The following is a 10,325-nucleotide window of genomic DNA, read 5'->3' on the forward strand; positions in this document are numbered from 1 at the left end:
AATAAGGTAGTGAACCACTAAAAGTGACCATATCTCATGGTAGAAAGAGCCAATAAGCACCATTGTACTTCCTGTGTCTTGAATTAACAGCTGTGTGTTGCATGACCTTGGATGACCTTGACCTTGGGTCAAGGTCACATGTATTTTGGTAGGAAAAATGTGTAAAGCATGTGAGTCGTATGGGCTTTGCCCTTCTTGTTACTTTTGTCCTGAATAAGCCTCCAAAGGCGACCACATTGTTGGTGTGCCATCATTGTCTTGGTGAGTTTGTTTGTTCGTTCATGGGCTGAAACTCCCACGGCTTTTACGTGTATGACCGTTTTTACCCCGCCATTTAGGCAGCCATACGCCGCTTTCGGAGGAAGCATGCTGGGTATTTTCGTGTTTCTATAACCCACCGAACTCTGACATGGATTACAGGATCTTTTTCGTGCGCACTTGGTCTTGTGCTTGCGTGTACACACGGGGGTGTTCGGACACCGAGGAGAGTCTGCACACAAAGTTGACTCTGAGAAATAAATCTCTCGCCGAACGTGGGGACGAACTCACGCTAACAGCGGCCAACTGGATACAAATCCAGCGCGCTACCGACTGAGCTACATCCCGCCGTCTTGGTGAGTGAAGATTTATTTTATTTTATAACATTAATATTCCCTTTTTGTGTGTGCAGTTGATGGCTGACCAGACGATGACCAACGAAGGAGCGGTCCATGTGCTGCGGTCAGTGCTGACTGGTCTGCGTACCCTCGGTCAGCACGAGGCCACACAGGCCAACCTGGTCACCCTCAGTCTCACCATCTATGAAGAAATGGTAGATGTTCTTTACGTTCGTTGTCTGTTAATTGTATATCGAAAATTAGTTACATGTATTAAAGACCATTGTCTGTGACCCTTCTGGGGAAAATATTAGTTGAGGGTTGTCTGTAACTTTTCCCTGCATATTCTTCAGCCAGATTTTCTCTTAAAGATAGTTAAATTGCCATGTTGATCCAAACTTATCAAAGAAACTGCCCCAAAAAGTTCATCATTTTATACACAGAGAGATATATGTTTTGTTCAAACAGAGAGAAATACCTAATTTACTCCCTATACCCCCAGATATGTTATGATGCTTGCATGAGGTGACATACTTCTTGAGCGGTGAGTGATCCTTGTTTCTGTGGCCTTGATGGTTCCAGCGACCCCAGTTTCCAGGCCTGCAGGAGCTTGTGGCCTCCATACCTGACTGTTCCTTGGAAGCTGTACAGGTATGGCTCTGCACTGTTTCATATTTTTTTTAGTTTTTTTAAAATAGATGAACTTTGGAAATAACTCTGTTGGGTTTGTATGGGTTGTGAAAGAGTGAATACTCTGTTTTTATTGAGGCAAACTTTCCACATGTGCTCCTAAGGCCAAAAAAAAAAAATTTGTCTGTTTCTGGTCACCCGACCGACCCTAAATTTCGGCGCCGACCCTAAACTTTTTTTTTCCAAACTCAAAAATTTTTTTTTTTGGGGGTGGTAAAGGACAGGGTGAGAAAATGAACAACAAAAACGTGTGAAAACGAAAGTCCGCTGACAATTTGTAAATGTGTTGAGTGTCTTGTCTCTATGTATAGTGAATCCAGTCTCTTTGTGCGATTTTTAAAGTTAGTTTTATTGGTCTACATTTGGGGTAAAAAAATAAAAAATAAAAAAATAAAATAAAATCCCTACCTACCGACCCTATTTCTTTTAGCCATGTTACCAGAAACAGACAATTTTTTTGTTGTTGCCTTATCCACGTGTTTGAGAGATACCCCTCGCTAGTGACTGGCCTATAATGTCATGTGGGAAAGGATGCCTCAATAAAAAAGAGTATTCACTATTTCACAACCTGTACAAACCCGACAGTGTTATTTCTGAACATCTATTCTTTATTTCTTTATTTGTGTATTTGTTGGTGTGTGTTTTGGTGTGTTTGTGTGTGTGTGTGTGTGTTGTTTATTTGTGTGTTTGTTGGTGTGTGTTTTGCGTTTGTGTGTGTGTGTTGTTTATTTGTGTGTTTGTTGGTGTGTGTTTTGCGTTTGTGTGTGTGTGTGGTTGTTGTGGTTGTTGTTGTTGTTGGGGAAAAATGGGGCAAATGGAAGTGGTAATCAGCTTGAGATGTGTGTAGGTGGGTGGGGTATGAGGTGCGGTGATGGGAGATTGTCTTTCTCTGCTGGTATTCTTTACTTCTTAGCTCTTTGTCTGAACAGAAACTGGAGGGACACATATGACAACCTTCTCATTATCTGTTGCAGAACTTTGAAAAAAGTTTTCTAATGAACTCCACACCAACAAAAGCGCCTTCAGAAAAGAAGAAGAAGGAAGCTTTCAAGAAACTCATTGGCAGCATCATAGGAGTAAGTATTCTCTTTCTTACAGTGATGTCGTTCATCAAAACAAAATGGAAATACAACAGCAACCAGTTTGGGTAAATTCTTCATCACATTTTTTGTCAAACGATCGCTGACTTCTTGAGGATTTTGTAAGGACCTACTTTGCTGAGTTGATAACAATGTAATGTTGTTCTTCTGCACAGTTGTTTCCTTCTACCAAAACACTACCCTCTTTGAGTTGTCAACTGTTAGTTGATGGTACTGTAGTGTTAGAAAACTTAAAGGTTTTACACATTTACGTTTTATGATCTTTTGGAAAATGGGACAGGGAGAGGACTCAGTGATAGCCAGTACTACCACTAAAAAATACTATTTGAAGATGGACTGCTTCCATATGATTGAGTCAGTCGACGTTCTGTCAGTATAAAGCTACAGCTAGTCATTCAGCAGACAGTACTTGACATGGATATGTCCTCACAGAACAAACTTGTGGTAAATTGTTGATTTGACCTTTTTGTGTCAATTTTGAACTAAAATGTGTCACTGGCCCTTCCTGTAAATTAATGTTTAAGAAATGATTTTCCAGCAGCTGCTTTGCATGCAGAAGAAGCGACAGAATTTTTACGTGATGCCATTTTTCGCATTGCAACACCTTTTCAAAATTTGTTTGGCTTTTGATATTAGAGATTTCACAGAGGGTCAAAAACAGAGGTATTGGTTTTTTTGGATCAATATCGTATCTCTTTGAAGTATATGTTACTTTTTCCCTTGTGTTGCAGAAAGACCTCGGTCAGATGTTCAAGCGAGAGGTGCACTACAAGAACCTGCCCCCAATGTTTGTGCGACGGCCCAAGAAGCAGAGGGTGGAGGTCCTGTCAGATGACGAAAGCTGTCTCTGTGCTCTTTTCGCAGCCGATGATGTTTGATGATGTCAGCGACATCAGTCTCCTTGACAACAAAAGATGGCTGATGACATCAGCAACATCAGTTTCTTTGACAACGAAGAAATGAACGAGGAGGGTGGATCTGGTAAAAAGACTGGCCGTTTGGTATTATGTGCATGTGGCTAGCAGCCTGTCAGTCTGTGTTCAGTCTCTAACATGGCTAGCTAAACCAGTGCTAAACACTGGAGCTTCCGTGTATCAGTGTATAAGGTTATCAGGTGTGTTAATGAAATGCCAACAGCGTCAATTGACATTCGTGACTAGCGGCCTGTCAGACTGTGTTCAGTGTCGTACATGGCTAGCTAAACCAGTGCTAAACACTGGAGCTTCCGTGTATCAGTGTTTTAGGTTATCAGGTGTGTTAATGAAATGCCAACAGCGTCAATTGACATTCGTGACTAGCGGCCTGTCAGACTGTGTTCAGTGTCGTACATGGCTAGCTAAACCAGTGCGCAACACTGGAGCGTCGTGACTAGCGGCCTGTCAGACTGTGTTCAGTGTCGTACATGGCTAGCTAAACCAGTGCGCAACACTGGAGCTTCCGTGTTTCAATGTATATGGTTATCAGGTGTAATCATGAAATGCGATGGCTAGCGGCCTGTCAGTCTGTTCAGTGTCGTACATGGCTAGCTAAACCAGTGCGCAACACTGGAGCGTCATGACTAGCGGCCTGTCAGACTGTGTTCAGTGTCGTACATGGCTAGCTAAACCAGTGCGCAACACTGGAGCTTCCGTGTTTCAATGTATATGGTTATCAGGTGTAATCATGAAATGCGATGGCTAGCGGCCTGTCAGTCTGTGTTCAGTGTCGTACATGGCTAGCTAAACCAAAGCTTCTGTGTGTCGGTGTATAAGGTTATCAGGTGTGTTAATGAAATGCCAACAGCGTCAAAGTGACATTGGTGGCTAGCGGCAATGACTGGGATTGGCAACACACTTTGAGATCTAAACAACGAAGTGACTGTGGTAAGATGAACAAAGTTAAAAAACAAAGGAATACTGTACTCACCAATACAAGAACGGGACAAGACGGTACGAATTTTCGCTTATGGAAGCTTCATCAGGAAAAACAAGAACACAAAAGACAACAAAAAGCAGACGCAACACGGAACGAACTTCTTTCAAACCTTGTTCGTTCCGTGTTGCGTCTGCTTTTTGTTGTCTTTTGTGTTCTTGTTTTTCCTGATGAAGCTTCCATAAGCGAAAATTCGTACCGTCTTGTCCCGTTCTTGTATTGGTGAGTACAGTATTCCTTTGTTTTTTACACTTTGAGATGTTATGTTTCTCTGTGCAGTGACAACGTGACGCTTTTTGTTGACCTGAGTATGTGACTTTTTTTTTTAATGTGGTGATGGCTCATCATTCAATGTTTATTCTCTTGCAAGAGGTGCTGTCAGATTTTAAAGTGGAAAAGACGCTGACAATGATAATTTGGTGCTGATCTTAATCAGCCAAGAAGGCTTCCACTGGTTTTTGGTCTTGTCCAGTATATGTATATGGCACAGCATCAGACTCGTTCAATGAAGTGACGCAGAAAAAAAAGTAGTGATGCCATCCTGCAATGTTACAGTCAAGCACCATTGTTCAGCTTATTCACCATACATGCGACAGATTGTCAGACTATAACAAGCAGTGAGATATCATTTTCATTTCATTTTCATAACTTTATTGTCCCATCACTGGGAAAGTCGGGTCGCTTCCTCCCAGTGGAAAGCTAGCAGCAACAGAGTCGCGCTACCCAGGTGTGGGCATGTTTCGGTGTAATCAGCCACCTGCACTTATGGGAGAATGACCGAGGTCTTTTAAGTGCCACAGTGGTGACATGGGAGTGGAACATGGATACCGTCTCTGAGTCTGCACATAAAGTTGACCCGTATCCGACCTGGCCCGGATTGGAACCTGTGACCCGCGGATCACAAGTCCAGTGCTCTACCCACTGAGCTACTACATGAATGCTATTTGCGCTGAGACGTTCATTATTATGCTGAGAGGTTGCCATATTAATCTAAGGCTCCACGGTCAGTTGCATTTTGACATAAAAAGGTCAAATCAGTCATCCCTTTTTTTCCAACAGATTTATGGTTTGGGTATCATGAGTTATTCTTACTTTGGCTGTTATTTGATATTTGAATTGCTATCTGTGGCCTTGTGATTACGTTGTGAATGTAACACAGCTACCATATCAATATTGCCTTTTCTAAGTCCAGTGCCATGGTGCGTGCCTGTGTGCTTGACAAACAAAACCATTAGTGTTGGATAAAGTGTAATGTATGCATCATTGCATGGCAGTGAAAAAGAAATCATATTGTTTTCTGATTGAAGTTCAGATCTTGCAATTTTGTTGTTGTTCTTTCTCTTTACTGTTTTTGCCATCAATGTGTATACTTTGGTTGAAATATTATTTTGTCACTTAGATGTATTTCTGTTGTAAGTTTATTGTTTCTTAGGTGTTACTTGTATTGAAAAGCCACAACAGTATAATGTTATTGCTTTGTTGTTGTTCTTTGGCCATTTACGTTGAATGACTTGTTATACATTGACATTGATAGTTTTATTCTTCTTCTTCTTCGTCGTTCGCTAGTTAGTTTTATCATAAGAACCTTTTCTAATTCCTATTAACTCGATGTTCTTTAACTATATTTATACATAAATGCATATTGTAAAGCAGTATGCATTGTTAGAGGATTTTTTAGTAGCAGTGTTTAAATGTCGAAGCTGCTTTTCCCATTTTTACCCAAGAGACCGACTGTATATTGTGTTATTGTATTTGTCAGACTTGATTGTACCAAGTCCCTACACATGTTGTAATGCGCTTAGAGCCAAATATTTTTGTTTTTTTGTAAGGGATAGGCGCAATATAAATACATTTTATTATTATTTTTATATAATATATATATATATTTTTTAAATAATCAAAAAAGGAGCAATTTCTTGTCTGCAGCAGTGAAGTTGATAACACTACACAAATGCAATGTACTTTAACAATGAAACCAACAGAAAGCCTGCAGTCCACAATTTTAATTATATTGACCAGAAAGAAAAACAAAAATATATAAAGAAAAGAAGAAAAAAAGAAAGAAAGAAAGGAAGAACGCGCACCAAAGATAATTACGTACTTACCACCATGACTTTGACAATACACTATACATCACATGCCGTCATTCCTTACGTATTACCATTCTGAAGGAGTCAGCGACAGGATGCCAAAAATTTCTTTTCTTTTTGTTTTTATATTGGCCAGGCATAATACTGCTAAATATGTAGCAGTTTTCCTATTATATAGATTGTAAATTTGTTGACCCGGTGGAAAACCGTGAAAGTTGTAGATAAGAAACAAACGACGTCCTTTGTTTAGCTCTGCAGATCTATTGTCTCGTGCGTGCAATTGTTATTTACTCACTTTTATGTCTAGTTTTTACCTCGCGTTGTAAATCTAATCTGTGTGAAGTGAACTGGTTGTGATTTCATTGTTGCTTACAGTTGTAGATATATATATTTTTTTTAAATCAAATGAAATTTTCTGAAGCAATTTAGAATTTTTTGGGGGAAATGACATTTTCTGAACCATTTTCTGGAAGATGTGATTCCTTCTTTTGCCTGAAATCCAGTTTGTTACTTTGTTGACAGAGCTTTTCATGGTCATTTATACATTATTGAGAACTTTGTTTTAATCAATCAATCAGCAGATGTACAAATATTTGTGTGTGTGTGGGGGGGGGGGGGGTAAGAACACATCCCCCCCACATCCCCCCACAAGATAAGGACACATATCCCCCCCCCACACACACACTTGGGAAGTGTCATTTGACACTATTGATTACTTTGTTTAGTTTGTAAAAATAACATCATTTGGGCATCATTTTACTCCTCATGAAGTATTTGGGTGAAGGAATTGTGTGTGCTACCACACTGTATCATTCCGTGTTTAAAGTGGCCTTAATTACACATTCCCGGCAAAGTATTGCAGTTGCAGATGTGTGTTGTTGCATCCTAAATCGGATGAAAATGGATTGTTGTTGTTCTCTCTGTTTCATTGTGTAATTGTATCGTGTCTCTGCCGGTGTTTAGTTGTGCTGAGACAGGGTTGGAGGTCTCATCTTTAATTTACTTGTTGTTGATTGGAGAGCGGCATTTGATATTCATCCAGTTGAGCAGGCATACTTCCATGTCCGTGAGCCTGTACGTGAGCTTGTCTGTGCACGTGTTCTTGGTAACTGCATCATCAAGTATTGTACTCACTCTTTGTGCCATTGAGGATATTAACCAGAATTTTTGTTTAGATGTGGACAACTATTGCACCACAAAACAAGAAGGGCAAAGCCCATACGACTCACATGCTTGACCTTGACATGGTCAAATAACTAAACCTAGCAATGACATCATACACTAAGAACTGCTTTACACATTTTTCCTACCAAAATACATGTGACCTTGACCCAAGGTCAAGGTCATCCAAGGTCATGCAACACAAAGCTGTTAATTCAAGACATAGGAAGTACAATGGTGCTTATTGGCTCTTTCTACCATGAGATATGGTCACTTTTAGTGGTTCACTACCTTATTTTGGTCACATTTCATAAGGGTCAAAGTGACCTTGACCTTGATCATATGTGACCAAATGTGTCTCATAATGAAAGCATAACATGTGCCCCACATAATTTTTAAGTTTGTTTACGATTACGTTATCTTCCATAGTTCAGGGTCAAGGTCACTTCAAAATATGTATACAATCCAACTTTGAAGAGCTCCTGTGACCTTGACCTTGAAGCAAGGTAAACCAAACTGGTATCAAAAGATGGGGCTTACTTTGCCCTATATATCATATATAGGTGAGGTATTCAATCTCAAAAACTTCAGAGAAAATGGGAAAAATGTAAAAAATAGCTGTTTTTTAGGCAACATTTATGGCCCCTGCGACCTTGACCTTGAAGCATGCTATGTATGTTTTTGGGGGCCTTGTCATCATACACCATCTTGCCAAGTTTGGTACTGATAGACTGAATAGTGTCCAAGAAATATCCAACGTTAAAGTTTTCCGGACGGACGTTCGGACGGATGTCCGGACGGACGGACGGACGACTCGGGTGAGTACATAGACTCACTTTTGCTTCGCATGTGAGTCAAAAACAAGGAAACACCTCTGTTTTTGTTTAGCTGTCATTTCCAACAATAGACAATTTCCGAAAAAAAACTGTCAGGCTTCCATGGACTGTGGTAGAGTCGCCTTTCCTTTCAAACACCGAGTCAAACAACACATGACTTCTCCACGCGTGGTTGCTCCATCTGTGCACTGAGGGGCGCTATCACATCTGCAATGTCGATTGTCAGCTCCGATGTGTTTGAATGAAAAGAGCTTTATATTGAGTAGACAGTGCAAAAAGTGCAGATTGGAGTTAATCCTCACTGGGATTTCAGTCGTTCGCATGATTTCACTGGCAGAAATCGCCGCTGTGTGCAGAGACATGTCATTCGTCGTGTGTAGCTTGACTCCGCGTTTTTGAGGAAAGGCAAGGAAAAACAAAACGTCCACAACCGACAAAAACTTGAAAGAGTTATTTCCGAACATCATCCATTGAATCATTAGGGCTTCTGGAGGAACCCTATGGAATTGTGATGAAAGTCGAGGCTATAGTGAAAGACTATACAGCAGAGCAGAGAACCGTGCAATAATACCGTAATGACTCATTTGTTTGATGTTCATGTGCGAGCATAAATGTTGCTTTATGAAAGAAACATTCATTGCTGGAGACTTTCTGATGTAATGTTAATAGCATGTGAAAATGTTGTTTGTTACTCTGTATTGTAATGATAATGAAGACTGTTGTGTGGACAACGGTCAGGGTTTTAACAATGTGTAAAAAAAAAAAAAAGGCAAAGTCCTCATCTTTGAAAAATAAATGGCTTTAAACGGTGCTCCAGGTTGCTTTGCTTTGTCTTAAACAAAAATGCACAAGTTAGCCACCTTTCGTAAAAGGCCTCGCCTAATGAGAGGAAACTGTTAAGAAAAGACTTGCTGTTCTGCATTGGTACATTAACTGTTCTGGTCATGAAATGGTACCTTTGATGAAGGGACACTTCTGCCTAGCTGTAGCACCAAAGGTGTCTGCTCATGAAGGGTACCACTGTGATTCAGACTGGTTTCAGGTTGTACAGAGATGGAAGAAGATAGAGAGTGAGAAGCATGCACAAAACAAAACAAAACAAAAGGACTTTCAGATGTTACTTGTGTACAATGTATTCTCATTTTCATTCTTGTTTACCAGTTCACAAGGTACTTGGTACTTGGGGCGGGGATATAGCTCAGTTGGTAGCGCGCTGGATTTGTATTCAGTTGGCCGCTGTCAGCGTGAGTTCGATCCCAGGTTCGGCGGAAATTTATTTCAGAGTCAACTTTGTGTGCAGACTCTCTTCGGTGTCCGAACCCTCCCCCCGTGTACACTACATTGGGTGTGCACGTTAAAGATCCCACGATTGACAAAAGGGTCTTTCCTGGCAAAATTGCTTAGGCACAGTTAATAATTGTCTACCTATACCCGTGTGACTTGGAATAATAGGCCGCGAAAGGTAAATATGCGCCGAAATGGCTGCAATCTACTGGCCGTATAAAATTTCATCTCACACGGCATCACTGCAGAGCGCCTAGAACTGTACCCATGGAATATGCACGATATAAGCCTCATTGATTGATTGATTGATTGGTAAGCCGGACACTTTCAGCCCTCACTGAATTGGAAGTCAATCACATAACAGCCAACATTACATCTGAACTAACGTTTAAAAGAAGAAAAAAGAAGTTCATCAGATCTAACACTCTGAAACATGCACCATTGACCAATTACACATACTGGAACGAAATGAATGTACTAACAGCTTTACATAAACCCTGACGTCAGCTCATTAGTTACTTGGATCACACTCTCACACACACACACTCAATCTCTTGACCCTTCATTTATCTCAAACTGCTGCACTTCTCACCAAACACACAGCCTCAACACATCCTCAAACTTACATCTTCCTCTGACACGATTTTACTCAAACTT

The 10,325-nt window shown here is 40.6% G+C and overlaps 1 protein-coding gene and 1 long non-coding RNA gene across 2 annotated transcripts in view; one reads left to right on the forward strand and one right to left on the reverse strand.

Moving 5' to 3' along the window:
• Positions 1–4,392, forward strand: part of LOC138951924 (exportin-5-like) — a 32,545-nt gene extending 28,153 nt beyond the window's left edge. The window contains exons 29-32 of the mRNA XM_070323486.1: positions 671–811; positions 1,179–1,247; positions 2,261–2,362; positions 3,118–4,392. Of these exons, the coding sequence (XP_070179587.1) occupies positions 671–811; positions 1,179–1,247; positions 2,261–2,362; positions 3,118–3,264 (459 nt within the window). The 3' untranslated portion in view covers positions 3,265–4,392. The remainder of the gene's footprint in view (positions 1–670; positions 812–1,178; positions 1,248–2,260; positions 2,363–3,117) is intronic.
• A 5,100-nt stretch (positions 4,393–9,492) lies between these two features.
• Positions 9,493–10,325, reverse strand: part of LOC138951926 (uncharacterized) — a 272,464-nt gene continuing 271,631 nt past the window's right edge. The window contains exon 2 of the long non-coding RNA XR_011451266.1: positions 9,493–10,289. This is a non-coding gene — a long non-coding RNA (uncharacterized lncRNA). The remainder of the gene's footprint in view (positions 10,290–10,325) is intronic.

The sequence above is a fragment of the Littorina saxatilis genome, linkage group LG17, assembly GCF_037325665.1.
Source record: "Littorina saxatilis isolate snail1 linkage group LG17, US_GU_Lsax_2.0, whole genome shotgun sequence".
Classification (NCBI taxonomy): domain Eukaryota; kingdom Metazoa; phylum Mollusca; class Gastropoda; order Littorinimorpha; family Littorinidae; genus Littorina; species Littorina saxatilis.